Here is a 15610-nt window from a genome sequence, read left to right as displayed (position 1 = left end):
CTGTTTTGCTTCTGTTGCTTCAAATACAAAACAACTGTTTTGAAGACATAAATTAGAACCATTTGGATAATCATGCAAGTCAGTTGGGAGTTAGGACTGAGTCTTGCCTTTTTAAGATAATCTTAGCGTAGTTCCATTTTTCCTTTCTGGTTCCGAAGGTTTCCCAACTTTCTGGTTGAGAAGCATTATACTGGGCTCCTATCCAAGCTGCCTTCTCAACGATGTTGGTTTTTACCCTGAACGATGAAGGTTTCTCAGGCAACAGTGGCATTATTCCCACGTGTAGAGTTGCAGCAGCTACGAGAGCCTGGCACCGGGTGGGGCAGTGCTGTCTGTGGCTGCAGCCTCTGACACCAGCACACGGGTTCTCAGGCACAGCTCAGCACCGGCGCACCACGCGCCGGCCCGATCCCAGGACTGGATGACGTTAACTCAAACAGGATGAAAACTCACAATCTCATTTGGGTATAAGACGTGGGTTTTTTGTTTGTTTGTTTAGGTTTTTTAAAAGATAGTTCATAAGCTTAAAAAGTATTCTCTCCAGATTATAAAAGGTTAGTTAAAATTGTTTAATAGGAACAATCTTGGACAAGCAGAAATAGCTTTGATTTGGAGAATTTTAGCAACGTACAGCTGGGAAGGACTCCACAGGGATGGTCAGATTGGAGACTCTGTACCTGTTCTAGAGACTGCATTAGAAAGATGACTGATGGGACATTCTCCCCTCTTTCAAGGCACAGGCCACTTCTGAGAACTGTCAGCTTTCCACACAGGCTATGAGATACTTTATTTACATTTAAAAATAGCTTTTCTTCTTCAGTGTAGTGGAAGTGCCTAGAGACCAGTCACTGAAACCCCTCCCTAACACAGATGCAGAACAGCTTTATTGATCTCTGGGTTTGTCCAGTCATTCCGAATGTCATCCAGGTGGTTATCAAAATCCACGAGCGTTTCGTAGGACCGGCTGTCCAGGAGCGATGCTGAGATCCTCTGGGCCTCCGGCCAGTCTTCACAGTAATCACTACGAGGTGAAACAGGAGAAATCAACCCCTTAATGAAAACAGGCGGCTTTCAAAAGAGTACCACACCCAGAGTGGTGCAAAGGAAGACAACAAAGAACATGAGCAAACATGTCCAGTTAAACACATGAAGATGTACATAGAGATATAAACATGAGATGCCCTCCAAGTGAAATTCTGAAAAAAAAAAAGATGACTGATGCCTCCTGACTGATTACAAATAAACCAAACCAAATGCCTGGAAGGAGGTATGGCTTGGGGAGAGGCGCCCTGGGGCTGGGGAGGGAAGACCCTTGAGTAACATTCATTTTCTCTTTACCGCTTGGAAACCCTACAGGCCTGTCTCCCAGGAGCCGGGGAACATGCATAGTTTCTGTGTCAGTTTGCACACTCCTCTAGAGAACACATTAACTTAAAAACCCAGGAGGCTGGGACCAGCTTTCCTGCGCGAGATGGGTGCCTGAGCGGCCATCCCAGGCGCGCGGCACTCACTAGTGCGGGTCTCTGCAGCGCCATTTGTTTTCGTGGTGTTCGTACACGTGGATCGTAGGTACCACGCAGTCCATCGTAAACTTAGTGTTGTCTACCTGTGACAAGACAAAGGACATGCTTGTGAACAGAGGAGGCACCTTTCTGCAAGTCGCAGGCACCTCCTTGTGGCTCTCCCAGAGCAATGTCAACACTGCCCACGGCGCAAACCTCGGCTCAGTGCCCGGCGCTGCGAACCTGACGCCACGGCGCGCCAGCGGGGCCTGCCGCATGGGGTGCTGGGCAGGATAAACGCTAAGTACTTTATTGCTGTTTCACAAACGTGAAGCTTCCATGCGTTACTTTGCTTCCCTGTTAGAATTCCACCTGAATGGAGATGGACAAGGCTCTGACATCCATTACCCACCCACCCGACTCCCCTCCTCCCACCACTGTGCCAGCCCATCTAATCCGACAGTCCTCACACTGGAGCATGCATCAGAATCACTGGGTCGCTTATTAGAACAGGCCCAAGGCCCTAGAATCTCCATTTCCAACAAATCTCCAGGCGGTGCTGACACTGCCGGCGTGGGGACCTCGCCTGGAGAGCTGCTGGGGTCGAATGACCCCCACCTTTGGAAATCCGTGTGCTGTGGCTACAGTGGCCTATGTCCCAGCAGCTTTAAGCCTGCAGCCGGGAGGGGACGCAGGACGCAGTACGCCGAGTGGGCCACGGTCTGAAGTCCCCGCAGAAAGGAAGACCACTCACATGATAAAGCCTCCTGCTGGCAAGGGGCCGCTCAGCAGCGCCCCGCACACGGAAGCCCGGGGGGAGGGACTCACCATGATGAGAGCTGTATCGCTGAAGCCCTCGGCGATCCTGGAGGCCACCTTCTCTGCAACCTGGTTTGGACTGTGAAAGAGGAATCAGCGAGTTTACCGTGTTCTAGTTAAGGCTGCTCAGCTGTCTGCCTGGCAGAGTTAGCAAGGATACAAAGACCAACAGTGCCGATAAACTGCCTGTACTTGTTACACCCATTTGAGTAGCTTTTGGTGACCTCGGTCCTGCTGCAGTGACTTGTGGGGGCAGGGGACGCTGGGAGGGCAAGCACAGTGTAGCAGCTCCCTTGCCCTCCCTCACCAGGAAGCTGAGGTGGAGCGGATCTTGAAAGGGCGGCTTCTAAACAGAAACGCTCCCTGGAACCTGGTGGAGAGCGCCCCCAGGGCACACGGCCCTAACCTCGGAGCCCTCGGCCCCCCACCTCCACCTGCGCTCGCATTCACTTCTTACTGTGTCACTTGCTTTTTAAAAAAAATTTTTTAAATTCCTAAGCCATTCCAAAACTTCTCTGTGCTTGTCAGCCCTGGCCCTGTCCCCATCCCAACCCTGACAAATGACAACTTTCCACCATAAGGCAAGTTGACAAAGTGACCTGGAGACTGGCTCCCACATCACCCCCGCACGACCCTCCCGACACAAAGTTCTGTCTCTGTCCTGTCCAGGAAGAGGCCTCCTCTCCCCAGAGGCCCATCCACACTCAGCCTCCCCCTCGGGGGCCTTTTTTATACCCCACCTTGTCCTCCGCCGTGGGCCCAGCTGCTGTCACATCTAAGCCTTTTCCTCTTTAGGACAAAAAAAATGTAACTAGTTCTCTCCAAGCCACCATCCAATGTCTCTTCTCCCTTTCAACCATAGTTCTTCAACTTAATAAGCTGGCATCTTGTCCCTCTCACTCCATTTCCTCACCACACATGCAACCTGGTGTCCGACCTGCCCGGTCAGCTGAGGGTCAGCGCCCCTGAAGCCCCCCTACCACCCGCCACGCCCCCAAGGCCTCCCAGCTGGAATCCGCTGCAGGCAGGTCTGCTTACTTCCAGTCTCCCTGATCGAGGAGACGTCCCACTTTCCGCCAGCCCCCCAGCAGGTGCTGCAGATTCTCCCCCTGCCTCTGCTGCCTTCATTCTCCCTGCCACCCGTTTCCTCCAGGCTGTCACCATAGGCAGGGGTTTCTAAAGTTGCTTCCTACCTGCTCTCAATTTCTAGGCTCTTCTTACATGAGGTATTCTGAAAACTGTCTCTAGAATCATTTTCTTGAAATGAAACTTCCATCATGTTCCCCTGGCTCTCACCATCAGCTTCTAAGATAAAAGCCCACTGTCCTCAGCCCGGCAGATCTGGCCTCTCTCACCACTGGACCAGCCACTGTTCCTACTCCCAGGAGCAATGCTCTGTGTGCCTTCAATTTCAGTAAACAGTTTACACAGCATCTCCCTCACACACCCTTCCCTCCCTCATCACTCATACTGTTCCCTGTTTGGAATGCACTTCTGTGCCAGTCTCTGCTCACTGAATTCCTTCCACCTTTAATGCCCAGAAAACACCATCCTCTCTGGATGTCTTGCCAAGCTATTCCAGATGGGGTCCATTTGTCCCTTCTCTAAACACTTACTCCTTGGTATGCAGTTGTCTTTTGTGTGCATCTTATTTTCCATGTACAAGCAGAGTCTTGGCTTTTTGAAGCAGGACTGAGCCATATGTATTTTCGTGGCCATAAAAATACATTGATTATTCGAGTTTATTTAAGGAAACACACTATATAATTATAATCCTTTCCTTGTGGTTGAGGTGAAAAAAAAAACAGGTTTAATGCTTTATAAAAATAAATTATCCATTATTCTATTTTCAATTTCAAAATTGAGAACTTACAGAGAGAGATGTGTGAATATATATTTGCAGTACCAGTTTAATATAGGAAGGGCCCCAGGGATTCGTGTCCCTCAGGTCACCCTAGAAAGCTCTCAAAGTGGAGGCACCCCTTCCTGGAGTCGGCACAGCTGCGTCCCCACAGCTCAGACGGCTGGCAGCGAGGAGCAGAAACAGAGCTGTGGGAAGAGACCTGCTTATTCGTCCGCCAATGGTGGAAAAGGCACACCCCGACCGCTCCTGCATCGCTGTGGGTCCTCACTCACTCACATCTCAGGTGCAAAGGGAAACAAAGCCGGCATTTGCTGAGAGCACGCTCTTCCCCCTAGAGGCATCTGCCATGAAGAACCTTGCAAAACTACTATCCTAACATTATAATTATCACAGTACATGGTGATTTTATTGGGAAGAGGATCAAAAAACATTTATTAAAAACAACCACCATTTCAGATGCCCCCCAAACTCAAATTTAACATGTATTCCTTTGAAAGAAGTTAAAACTTATAGCTAATGACTTGCCAAAGTATTTCAAAGAATTACCAATTCTGTTTACTCTTTGTGTTACACGCTTAGTCTCAAACACCAACCTGCTCTATTCCTAACGCACACTCCTCACGTTATGGTACTCAGGTCAGAACTTGGCTTCCTCCTAGGCTGGACAGAGCCTCGTTCACTGAAGAGTCAGCTCCCAAGTAAGACTGTGGGGACCCTGGAGAGGGAAACCTCTTTGCCAGTCCCCTTCCCAACCAGCACAAACTCAGGCATTAACTTGTGATTGAGACCTCACGTTGACATCTAAAAGCTCTGTGCTGAGTGTCTTCTTCAGGCCAGGGTACTGCACCTGTCAGGGACATCTACCCACACGAAATGCCAGCTGTGAAGCAAAGCACTAGCAATTCTGAAATGACACAATAAAACTTGATGGGATGACCTGAAGCTTAGGAAATGAGTACAACTTTAAACACCTTACATTTCTTTTTATCAGATTAAAACACTGAGTGATCCTTTCTTTGAAAAAAAGTAATCACAGGACTAGGACTAGTCTCAGCCTCTACTCTGAACCAAGCCCAAAGCTGAACACGCTGCGTGTGGCTGCAGTCTCCCTCCTCACGACCACTCTCTGAGGGAGGAACTCGTGGTTCCATTTTACAGACAAGACGACTGAGGCCCAAGGAGGTGAATCAGTAAGTCACCTAGGACTTGAATCCAAGTCCACCTGGCTCCAAAGCTTATGCTATGAGACAATGTTAATTAGCTGTTATTCCTAGAAGAGGAACAAAATTTTAGCTCGGAGTGGCTGGAGACAGAAGGCAAGGTTTGCAGATAGAAGCAAAGAGTGCTGAAGAAGAAAGCTGGCTTGATCCCAGCTCCTGAGCTTCCAAGCTGGGTGGCTTTTGTGCAGGGAGCGACTCTGGCTGGGGTTTCTTCAGCTGAGTGTCCTTGTGAGGATTCAGAAGGATGACACCAGTAAAGCCTGAGGCTGGGCGCGGTATTAGGGACTCGAGGTTCCCTCCAGACACACTGGAGGGGCGAGCTAGGTCCTGAAGTGTGGCAGAGGCTCCCGGTCAGCAGGGATGTCAGGGTTACTGGGCACACCTCTTACCACCCAAGCATCCTCTACAGCTCGACTCCCCTACGGCTGGTAGGTACTTAAACACTGACTTCAGTGACAGAACGAAGACATACTAAGCAGAGCAGGTGAGGGAATTGGGAAGTTCTAGAAGGTGTGACTAGTGTGAAAATGGTGTCTGAGTAAGGTAATTCCAGGCTGGGCTGGAATGAGGTCCAAACAGAAGAGGGAAGATGAAGAGGCCATGAGCCAATTGAGGCACGTGGACCAGACAGCCTGCGCAGGTGCACTCGGGGCGACCGGGTGAGGCGTGGATCTGGGGCTGGGGGAATGGAGGAAAGGGAGGCGTCCACACTCACTCGACAAGCAGTGCTATCACCTCTCGCCTGGGCTCCTCTCCCTGCGCGAACAGCTACGGGGAAGTACTTGCTGGGTTCAGGAAAACCTACTGGGACGACTCCCCACCACTTACAGAATCACGTGGAAGGCCTCCCTCGGATCACCCCCTCCCGCCGTGCCCCACTCCGGCCAGTTTCCAGCCAGCGTCTTCATCACGCCGCCCCCTCCCCAGGCACTCTTCCCTCCTCATCTCTATGTCTGCCCTCGACCAGGCTCTGCCCACCCTCAAGCGCCCAGTTCAAATGACACCCTTCCTTGAAGGCTTGTCTGGTCACCCCAATGAATTTAATTCTTTCCTGTTCCTGCGGGCACAGCCCTCCACACTACCCTCACGGCACAGGGCCCCTGTCCCGCACCACAGTCCTGAGTTTCAGTGCCTTTCATACACAATCTGACAAATTGGAGGCCAGGGCCAAGCCTCTAGCTTGGCTCAGCACAGTGCCCGGCCAATCTCTTTCATGTAACAAAGACCAAGCCCGACATGGCTATGAACAGGCCCGAGCGCATCACCACACGGGAGGCAGGTGGGATCAAAAGGAGAGAAGGTCCCAGAAGGAGAAGTTAATAAGAGACGCGCCAGAGGGGAAATTAGCGGCCCCTGGGGTGCAGACGGAGAAGAGCCAGAGAGGGAGTGGGAGAAGCTGGAGACCCGGGCTCCAGAGGGCACCGCAGCTGCGGCCCAGCAGAGGCTGTGAGCGGGGGCTTCGTTGCGCCCAGCTCAGTGCTGGTGGCCCCGCTGCCCCGAGTCCTGACTGGGCCCAGTCCTCCAAGGGTAACATGGCTTACATCCCGGAAGGGCTTCGTCACTTTCTGTACTGTTTCCAAAAATGCCACTGAGCCCCATCTCTTGCCCAGGCTGAGCAGGGGGACACGACCCCAGGAGGCACTGGGGTCTGGGCTCCTTCACTGCACGCCCTCACCGCCTGGACACGGGACTCAGGCAGCTCTGGCTGACAGCGGGAGGGTGTCTAGGCGCGGGCCTCTGGCTGGAGAAAACCAGAGGGCGGCCGGGGTGCTGATTCCCCTGGGACCCTCCCCGCGGGAGGGCACGTCAGGCCAGCTGCTGGCCGTGTCCCTCGACCGAAGGGCACCGCTCTTCCTGAGGTGGCTGCTTGCCCTGCCCCCTCCTCACCCCACCAGGCCAGGGCAGGCCCCGGCTTTGGGCCGTGGCTTTGGGCAGCACGCCGGCCTCTCCCAAGTCCTTCCGCGCCCTTTACACCTTTGGAAGCCATCGGCTTATCAAGCCCTCTTCGAATTATCCTTGCTCCAGTGTCCCACGTGTCTTCCTGCTGGGACTTTGACAAAGTTCTCAGCTTGGCTCATTAGTGAGACCCACAGTGGAGGCAAACAGCTGGGTAAAAGAAACAGGACCTAGCACGAAAGAAGCAGCAAACACCGTATTTTCATCCAAGCATCAGACCCTAAGAGCACCACACCTAAAAGTTGCTTTATTTACCCCAAAAGAGAGTGGTGTTCTTTCCTAATGCTCTGCCCTGCAGGAGGCCTAGTTTGGGAATGGGAAGCAGGCACAGCTGAGTGGGGACAGAAACTGGAGGACCTGATTGTTGTTTTCACTGTACGAATTCCCTTCAAGCAAAATAAAGAAGATACAGAACAGAATCCCAACATTAATATAAATGTTCAGAATTTGCTGTTCTGGAATCACCCACACCCTAGTCCCCCTTGAACACTGTAAGTAAGCTCAGGGGCTAGGAGGGGTTCTGTTCTCAGATTCACACCACGAGCCTACAGAGGTTGAAAAGCACATCAGAGATCGTCTCGGTCACAGGATCACCGTGTCAGACCACAGAGGGTTCTGCATGGACATACCTGGCATCCTTTACTCGTTCATTAGCTTGATAATAACCAGCAATCACATAGCTATTATCTTTGCACCATGAATCAATCTGAAAGAAGAACAAAATTTGAGAAGAAAAGATGAATGATCTTCCCTTAAATATCAAGTCTCAATAAATACAGAGCACCCCCCCCAACCCTCACCCCAATGCCGGGACAAGACATAATACAATCCCTGCAAGAAAGGCTACAAGAATGAAATGGGTGTTCACGGGGAAGATGGTCACCCCAATCTGCTTTCCACAGTCCACGTGAGACCAGAGAAAGCACAGAAGAGCACGGGCCCCTCACTCGCACTGAGGTGGGATGTCTTCCCAGACGAGGATGCCAACGGCCAGGAGGGGTGGTGTTGGACACGAGGAGGACCTCCTCCCCCTGTCCCAGCAGAAGGCCCCAGTGTCAACACATTAAATGGGTGCAGTGCCATGGGTGAGGGGACAACAGCGTAACCCACATTTTCTTACAACAGGAAGCACTGAGGCACTGGGGCTCGAACAAGCCTCAGGACCATTTAAATCCATCCTTCACAGACAGGCAAACTAAAGCTACGAGAGGTTCTGAGTTTGCACAGCCAGGCAGCAGAGCCAGGACAGGAGTCTAAGTCTCTTTCGAAGCCAAGTCCTTTAATACTATACTTGAGGATTCCTAGCAGCATAGCATGAAAAACGTGCCACGCCGGGACACGGGGCAAACAGGCACACGCACGCAGGCGGGCAGGTGCGGGCAGGGGTGCACCTGGCACACCCACACCTCTCTGCAGCCTGCTTTTAAGTGGGAGCATGGCGGCAGACTTTGAAAGTTTTTTGTTTTATAATGCCACTCTTCTCTCATCAGATTTAGCTTCCTGCAGGTCTAATGCTATTATTAAAAACAACAAAAGGTCATCCTGTTTTTGCCATAGTGGAATTTTAATAATACACTGAAATAAATTCTATTCTGTCTGCAGAAGAGGAAATAAAATTGATCCTTGATTTTTTTCAGAGTGAATAAACTGGTTAAAAATGTTCTTCCTTTCTTTTCCCTTCTTAAAGCATAGCTCTATTGCTCTTTTTCTCAAATTCTGGTTTGGGCCTCCAGCAGCCTCCTTTATGACTAAAGGCAGACATTACAAAATAGTTTCAGTCCAAGGTTCCCTGGCTCACACAAGGATTAGAATAATAATTCTGGTCTCCTAAGAGCCCACAAATTACCATATTGGGACAAAACCAAGACTCATTGAACCAATTAGATGTTTTGGTCAAAAGATGAGGACTATGTCTCCAAAATATTTCTAATAGCTGTTTCACTGTCACTTTGATGAAAATTATTTCACAATTACTTACATTTTGTTTCTATCACTTCTTTTTTTTCATTTTTTTTGGATTTATAATCATTTTACAATGTTGTGTCAAATTCCAGTATAGAGCACAATTTTTCAATTATACATGAACATATATATAGTCACACTTTTTTCTCTGTGAGCTACCGTAAGATCTTGTATATATTTCCCTGTGCTATATAGTATGATCTAGTTTATCTATTCTACAATTTTGAAATCCCAGTCTGTCCCTTCCCACCCCCCCATCACCTCTTAAAGAAATGGGTTCTAGAAACTTTTACTGCTGCTTACTGCAGCAAATTCTTTCATTTTTTTCTAAATTTATCTCTATGTGGTATCAAAGGGCATAGCCTAGTTCTAAAATTTGGCATGTGGCCCCATTCCCTGAACTCCAACCTGTATGTTTATTTAGTGTAGCCTTCTCGGCCTTTGTTTCTGATCAAAGACCAGCCTCCGGAGTGCGTCCTCACTCGGGCGACCTCACCTCTGAGCACTTCAGCGCTCCTCTCCCAGCTCTTCAGTGTGGGCTACTCTTACAGCCAGAGTCAACTACAGCTTGTAGCCTGAGTTTGGCTACTGTCTTAGCAGCCTAGTGCCCTCCTTGTAACAAGTTACAAAAACATAGTGGCTTAACAGTACAGGTCAGAAGCCTAACATGGGTCCACAGGGCTCATTCCTTCTTCAGGAAGGAATTTCTCCCTCGCCTTTTCCAGCGCCGAGAGGTCTCCACACTCCTTGGCTGGTGGCTGCATCGCTCTGACTCTGCTTCTGTTGTCACAATCTTCTTTGACTCACCCTGCTGCCTCTTACAAGAACCTTCTGGGCCTATCAGATAATCCAGGATAATCTCCACGTCTCAAGATCCTTAACTTAATCTCATCTGCAAAGTGCCTTTTGCCCTGTGAGGTTACATGTTCAGAGGCTCCAAGAAGTAGGATGTGGACATGGAGTGGAGGGCACTTTTTGGCTCACCACAGCCACTGTTAATACAAAGACAATAAAACTGTTTGCTCATGATGATGCCCTGACAACCCCAAGCAGTAGTCTTTAGTAAACAAATGTCAATGGAACCAGACATCCTGAGTGGGAGTGACCTGGTGTGGAGTAAGTCGGTGTGTGGAAGGAGACAAGCAGTGTGGACAGCAGGTGGGGATGGGACAGGGCAGGCAGCCCAAAAGGCTTGCTAACGAAAAGCCCTAGTGGATTTAAGTGGCAGCTTATACAGTAAAGGCAACTCGCTCCCTTCCCAGTGGGGCAGGACAAGGCCAAAGAACTGCAAAGCTGTCTGACCTCTGTTCTCAGTGAATCCATTTCCACCTCCCTTACCTTGCTGCTATGACACCTTCCTCCCCGGACGCATCTTGTGAACAATCAAAATGAGTAAGCTCGGGACAACACTCTGAAACTTGATGTCAACTTAGTAAAACTGATTCTGAACAAAGGGTCCAAACTGCTTCTGCTTATGCAGTTTTCCTTTGGAGAGGGAAAGGAGGTCACTTTGTCCTTGGCAGGAGCCCACTCCTCTGCTCAGTGCCCTTTCAGGCTCATTCCATTCCAGGCACGTGGAGAACTACGAAAGGCTCGGGCCCAGCTCACCTGTTCCCAGTTGGACTGCACGCAGACGGTGGCTGCTCTTGGCAAACTTGCTCCTATCTGCATGTGTGCGGCACTTGTAATTTTCAAAGCTCTATCACCTACCTCCCGGGACAGTACAACAGCCGTAAAGCAGGCGAGGAGGGGAGCTGATAAGAGCCCCCTGAGGAGGGCACCGCTCCCATGCCTGCCACTGACAAGCTGGGGGTACCCGTGAGCCTCCAGGCTGCAGCAACACGCAGGCCTTGGTGTCTAAAAGTAGAGGAGGTGTTCGTTTTGCTGAGAAGAAAAGCTCCTCCTCAAGCCGGCCGCTGGGCTGCTGGCTTTTCTACGGCATGGAAAGGGCTGGCTCCATGGGGGAAGAGCTCTGGAGGAAGTGGCATGGGGACAGAGGGTGAAGGTCGGGGGAAGAACTGAAAGGAGAACCCAGAGTGGCCACCTCCCCCTCCCTTATGGTCTGGAGACAAAAGAGGCAGAAGGAAGCAGGGAGCTTAGCAAAGAGCCAGAGGACAGCAGCCTGTGTAAACGAGCACCGAGAAGGCTCCCACGGAGGCAGCAGAGAGAGAGTTCCAGGTCAAAGCCACGGTGACTAAACCAACTGGCGAATAAGGAAGTCATCTGAGCAGAATGTAATGGAAAGCTGCTTCACAGCACTAGGAAACCAACGAGGGGAAAAGGACAAAGAGGGCTTAGAGACAGCAGGTTTATGCTAATTTCCCTACTAACATTTTATGGGTTTTTGCTTTTAGAAATAATTCCATCACTACCTACGTCAAAGGGCTATAAGGATAAATTAAGATAACAGGCATACGCACTTAAAAAATAGAAAGCACCTACAAATGCAAGGCCTTTTTAAAATGGAAAATTATAATGAAAAGCCTTTCAAAGGAATCCGATGCTGCCCTTTGACAGACTGCATAAAAGTCAGTCTTTCCCACTTACCAACGATACCTCAATACAAAATTCCCTGAATAGAAACAAAGTCATAAGAATCAGGTCTCATGTATACTGTTTCATGGATTTGATGCTTTATTAAAACTACATCTTCTACAGCTGATAAACTACGGCTCTGTACACTGAGATTTTTCATTGCCTTCAGATTATAAAGTTGCTAAGCCAAAAGTTGAATGATGTAATCATAGAAATCTTAATTGTAATACAAAATTTGCGGATAGACTCAAATTGCAAATCTTCCTTTATAACTTTATTCTGAAAGTTATTTAATCTGTATTCAACTGATGCCTTTCTCATATTTGTCAAATGCTAAGTCTATGGTTCAAAGTTTGGGTCAATGTAAGCGAGAACAAACCATCACTGCTTGGCAAGGACAGAACTTTGGCTGTTTGTTTGCAGTGCCCCTGTCTTGAGAGTCAAGGTCTCCCCTGGGCATCTTCCCTCCCCAGGTTAATGGTGGAAGCAGCCCTGCTCCTTGGGGAAAATTCATGTAAAGTGACTCCAATGCAGTTGTTTATAGTCAGTATATTTAAATCACAAGTACTGCATTCATATCTTATAATAGGAACATAATCCTTTAACTCTGTAAAGGTTACTTAAGAGTGAGAAGAATTAGTCCTATTTTGACAAGTCCAAGTGAGTTTCAAGTTCTTTTAAGATGCTCCTAGATATTTCTGATAGGATTTTCTATGGATTTAAAGCAACACATCTTTTTCCTCCTACCCTCTGTGGCTACACCTCGGTTAGTCTGCTGACTCCCCTTCTTCCACCCACTCTGTAAAAGCTGGAGTTCCTCAGGCTTCTGCTCATGGTTCTCTACTTATTACACACAGCCCCAGCCAATATGATCTGCTTTCATGGCTTCAAAAATCATTGAGAAGCTACTGGTTCCCAATCTATATCTCCAGCCCATCCATTCTCTAAGTTCCAGACCCATTTTTCAACTTTCAACAATAGGTCGTCTTCATTTTCCCTCAATGAATGGTACCATTGTCCTCCTAATGCATAAGTCAGAAACCAAGGTATCTGTCACCCTTGTGTCCTTTCCCTATGTCCACACAGGATTAGTCACTGAATGCTGCGGATTCTCCCTCCTGGCCCTGTCTGTCTCCTCTGCATCTACAGTGCACTCAGTTTAGGCCACCTCTCTGCCTCTAGTGTTACAGACACTCCTGTTTCCAACATCCTCTTTGGTGCAGGCTGGAGCAATCACACCAAGACACAAATCTGACCGCACAACTCTCCTCCAGTGGCTTCCTTTTGTCCTCATGACGGAGCCCAAACTCCTCTGTGTGATCTGCAAGGCCCTCTACAATGCATCAGGCCACTGCTCACCTCTCTCTACACTCTAGCTTTTCCCTAAACACCCCTCCCCCTATTTTCTTCTGGTCTTTGCACATGTGGGTCCCTTTGCCTTGAGTGCTGTGCTCTTCCTCCATCCCCACCCCTTGGGTTAACATGGCTGGCCTCCTGCATGTCCCTTTCTCTGGGCGGCCTGCGTTCCCTTACTCTACAAGCCTGGGTTAGCGGACCTCTCACCACTTTCTGCTTAACCCCACGTGTGGCACTTTCTCTTCAGTATCGTACTTGTCCACCTGGTACAGTTGCAACTTCACAGCCATACCCCTCCCGCAGCAGCGGCCTGGCACTGTTGGAGAACTGAATAATCCTGCATTAATGCTACTGGTTAATCTAGTTCCCTGCAAATAAATGCACTTCACATATCCAGTCACCCTGCAAGTCCCTTGATAACAGAATAATCAAGACAGTTGGTTGAAAAGACGTGCATTAAGTGGGGAGGGTATAGCTCAGTAGTTGAATGCATACCTAGCATGCACCAGGTCCTGGGTTCAATCCCCATTACTTCCATAAAAAATAAACAAACCAACAAATAAATAAATAAACCTTCCCCTCCCCTCTGCCTAAGAAAAAAAGAGAAAAGACATGCATGAAAACATACGTGCATGCCCCAGTGATATTTTGGTACCAACAGTACATTCCTTCAGGAGCTACAATGGTTTACTTCATAAATATCTACTTCTTATCTATCTCCTGCCCCAAGATGATATGAAGAAATTCACACAATGACTCAGTTTAACAGGCACTCAAAGATGTGCCCTGTAAGCTTAGGCCAGGACCATCTGTCTAAAGATACTTCTTGTTTACCAAGAATTTACATGGGTGTCATAAACAGCTAAATTATGAAATAGATTCATTTAACTTGTTCATGGGTACAGAGAAGGATTCCTCCCTACATCTTCTCAAACTTACCTATTTTTTTGCAGAGATAAACTAACTTTTTTTCCCCCCAGTATTAGAGTTTACATGTCTATGAAAAACAGTACCTCAGCCCAGGTACTGAGGCAGGTCCAAAGCTATAGTTTATTTCTCCCTAAGGTTTTAACTTAAATTTATAGGTGGTCTTTTTTCCTTCATTGGTTACCAGACCTCAAAAACCACTGCCTAGAATTCAATGATCAGCCAGTCTACCCTTATGCGACATCTTTTCCCACTGTACTTCATTAACGTAGTCGAAAGCAGACACAGCAGTGTGCGGGCTGGAAGTCATGTCTGCTCCAGCTTTAAAATTCCAGTCTTTAGCTCTTAAAACCAAGGGTGCGTTCTAGATAAGTTACCAAGGAGAACAGGCAAGTTCTCCATACATAGCGCTCACGCGCGTTCTAGAGCAGCAGTGTCCTTGATGCCAACGCTGCCTTTCTAAACGTGTCTCGAAACTGGGATTCTGGAGCACTAACATCGGAAGAACCACAGCCTTTACACCCACGGCCCTGGGAAGGTATGAAAGAGCCAAACCGCAGTATCAGAACTTCCCGCGACTCAAAATCCCACATACAGTGTCGAATCATCACTCAGTTAACGACGGCTTGTTTCTATGAAGACTACCGGTCTGAGGAAATTAATGTATAATGCGTCGCCTGAAGCACCTCTAAAAACACCCAGGACGTTAAGGTCGCTCCTTCGGCCGCTGCGTGTACGAGCTGCCATCTGCGGGGCGCTTGCCAAGTGCAGGAAAAGACCCACGCGCCCTCGCGGGTCATCAGTCCATGATCACCGCGACCTGGCGGTGGGTCTAGACTCCGGCTGGACCACTGTGAGTCCAGTTGGGACTGCTTGGAAGCCGATCGCCAGCCCGTCTCCTGTCCCGCCGATTCGCAAGGAGGCCCCTTCCCGCGCTTACCAGGGTGAGGGCCACCTCCAGCATGGGGGCGAGGGCCAGGGTGCCGTGGAAGAGGGGGATACAGTCCACGAAGAGGGTGTGGTGGGCGCCTGGGCCGCCCAGGGGGAGATGCTCCTTGCGCGGCTTCTGCTTCTCGGCTACCAGCAGTCCGTTGACGGCGCAATGCGGGTACTTGGCGCCATGCAGCACCATCTTACAGTACGCCTGGGTGGTCAGCTTCACCCCGGGCATGCTGAGCCCGGGAGGGCCCCGGAGGCCCGGCGCCGGCCGAGGCCTGGATCTGCTGCCTGGCTGCGGGGCGCCTCAGCTGAGAAGCGGGACGAGGCGGCGACTGCCTGGCGCAGCCTCGCGGCTGGCGTAAGCCCCACAGACCCGGGCCCTCCGGGAGCGGCTCCTCGGACGCCGGATATTGCCCGGGAGAGGCGACAGGCACGCCTCAGACTCGACTAGCGCTTCTCCCCGGTCGCCGCCGGAAAACGGTCTCCCAGCATCCGCCGGAAGGCAGCCCGGCCCGGCATTTTACGACGTT

General features: G+C 49.8%; 1 protein-coding gene across 1 annotated transcript; it reads right to left on the bottom strand.

The window, feature by feature from the left end:
* Positions 1 to 545: 545 nt before the first annotated feature.
* EMC8 (ER membrane protein complex subunit 8) lies at positions 546 to 15562 on the bottom strand. Its single transcript, XM_010968197.3, has 5 exons — positions 15082 to 15562; positions 7991 to 8067; positions 2331 to 2400; positions 1512 to 1606; positions 546 to 1021 (listed from the first exon to the last, which is right to left on the bottom strand). Exons 1-5 carry the CDS (start codon positions 15310 to 15312, stop codon positions 862 to 864), a joined length of 633 nt encoding a protein of 210 aa, XP_010966499.1. The 5' UTR covers positions 15313 to 15562; the 3' UTR covers positions 546 to 861.
* Between the last annotated feature and the right edge of the window lie 48 nt (positions 15563 to 15610).

Source organism: Camelus bactrianus, chromosome 21 (genome assembly GCF_048773025.1).
Source record: "Camelus bactrianus isolate YW-2024 breed Bactrian camel chromosome 21, ASM4877302v1, whole genome shotgun sequence".
NCBI classification, from domain to species: domain Eukaryota; kingdom Metazoa; phylum Chordata; class Mammalia; order Artiodactyla; family Camelidae; genus Camelus; species Camelus bactrianus.
Note: the sequence above shows the minus strand (reverse complement) of the source record. Positions and strands in the feature narration are given on the sequence as shown.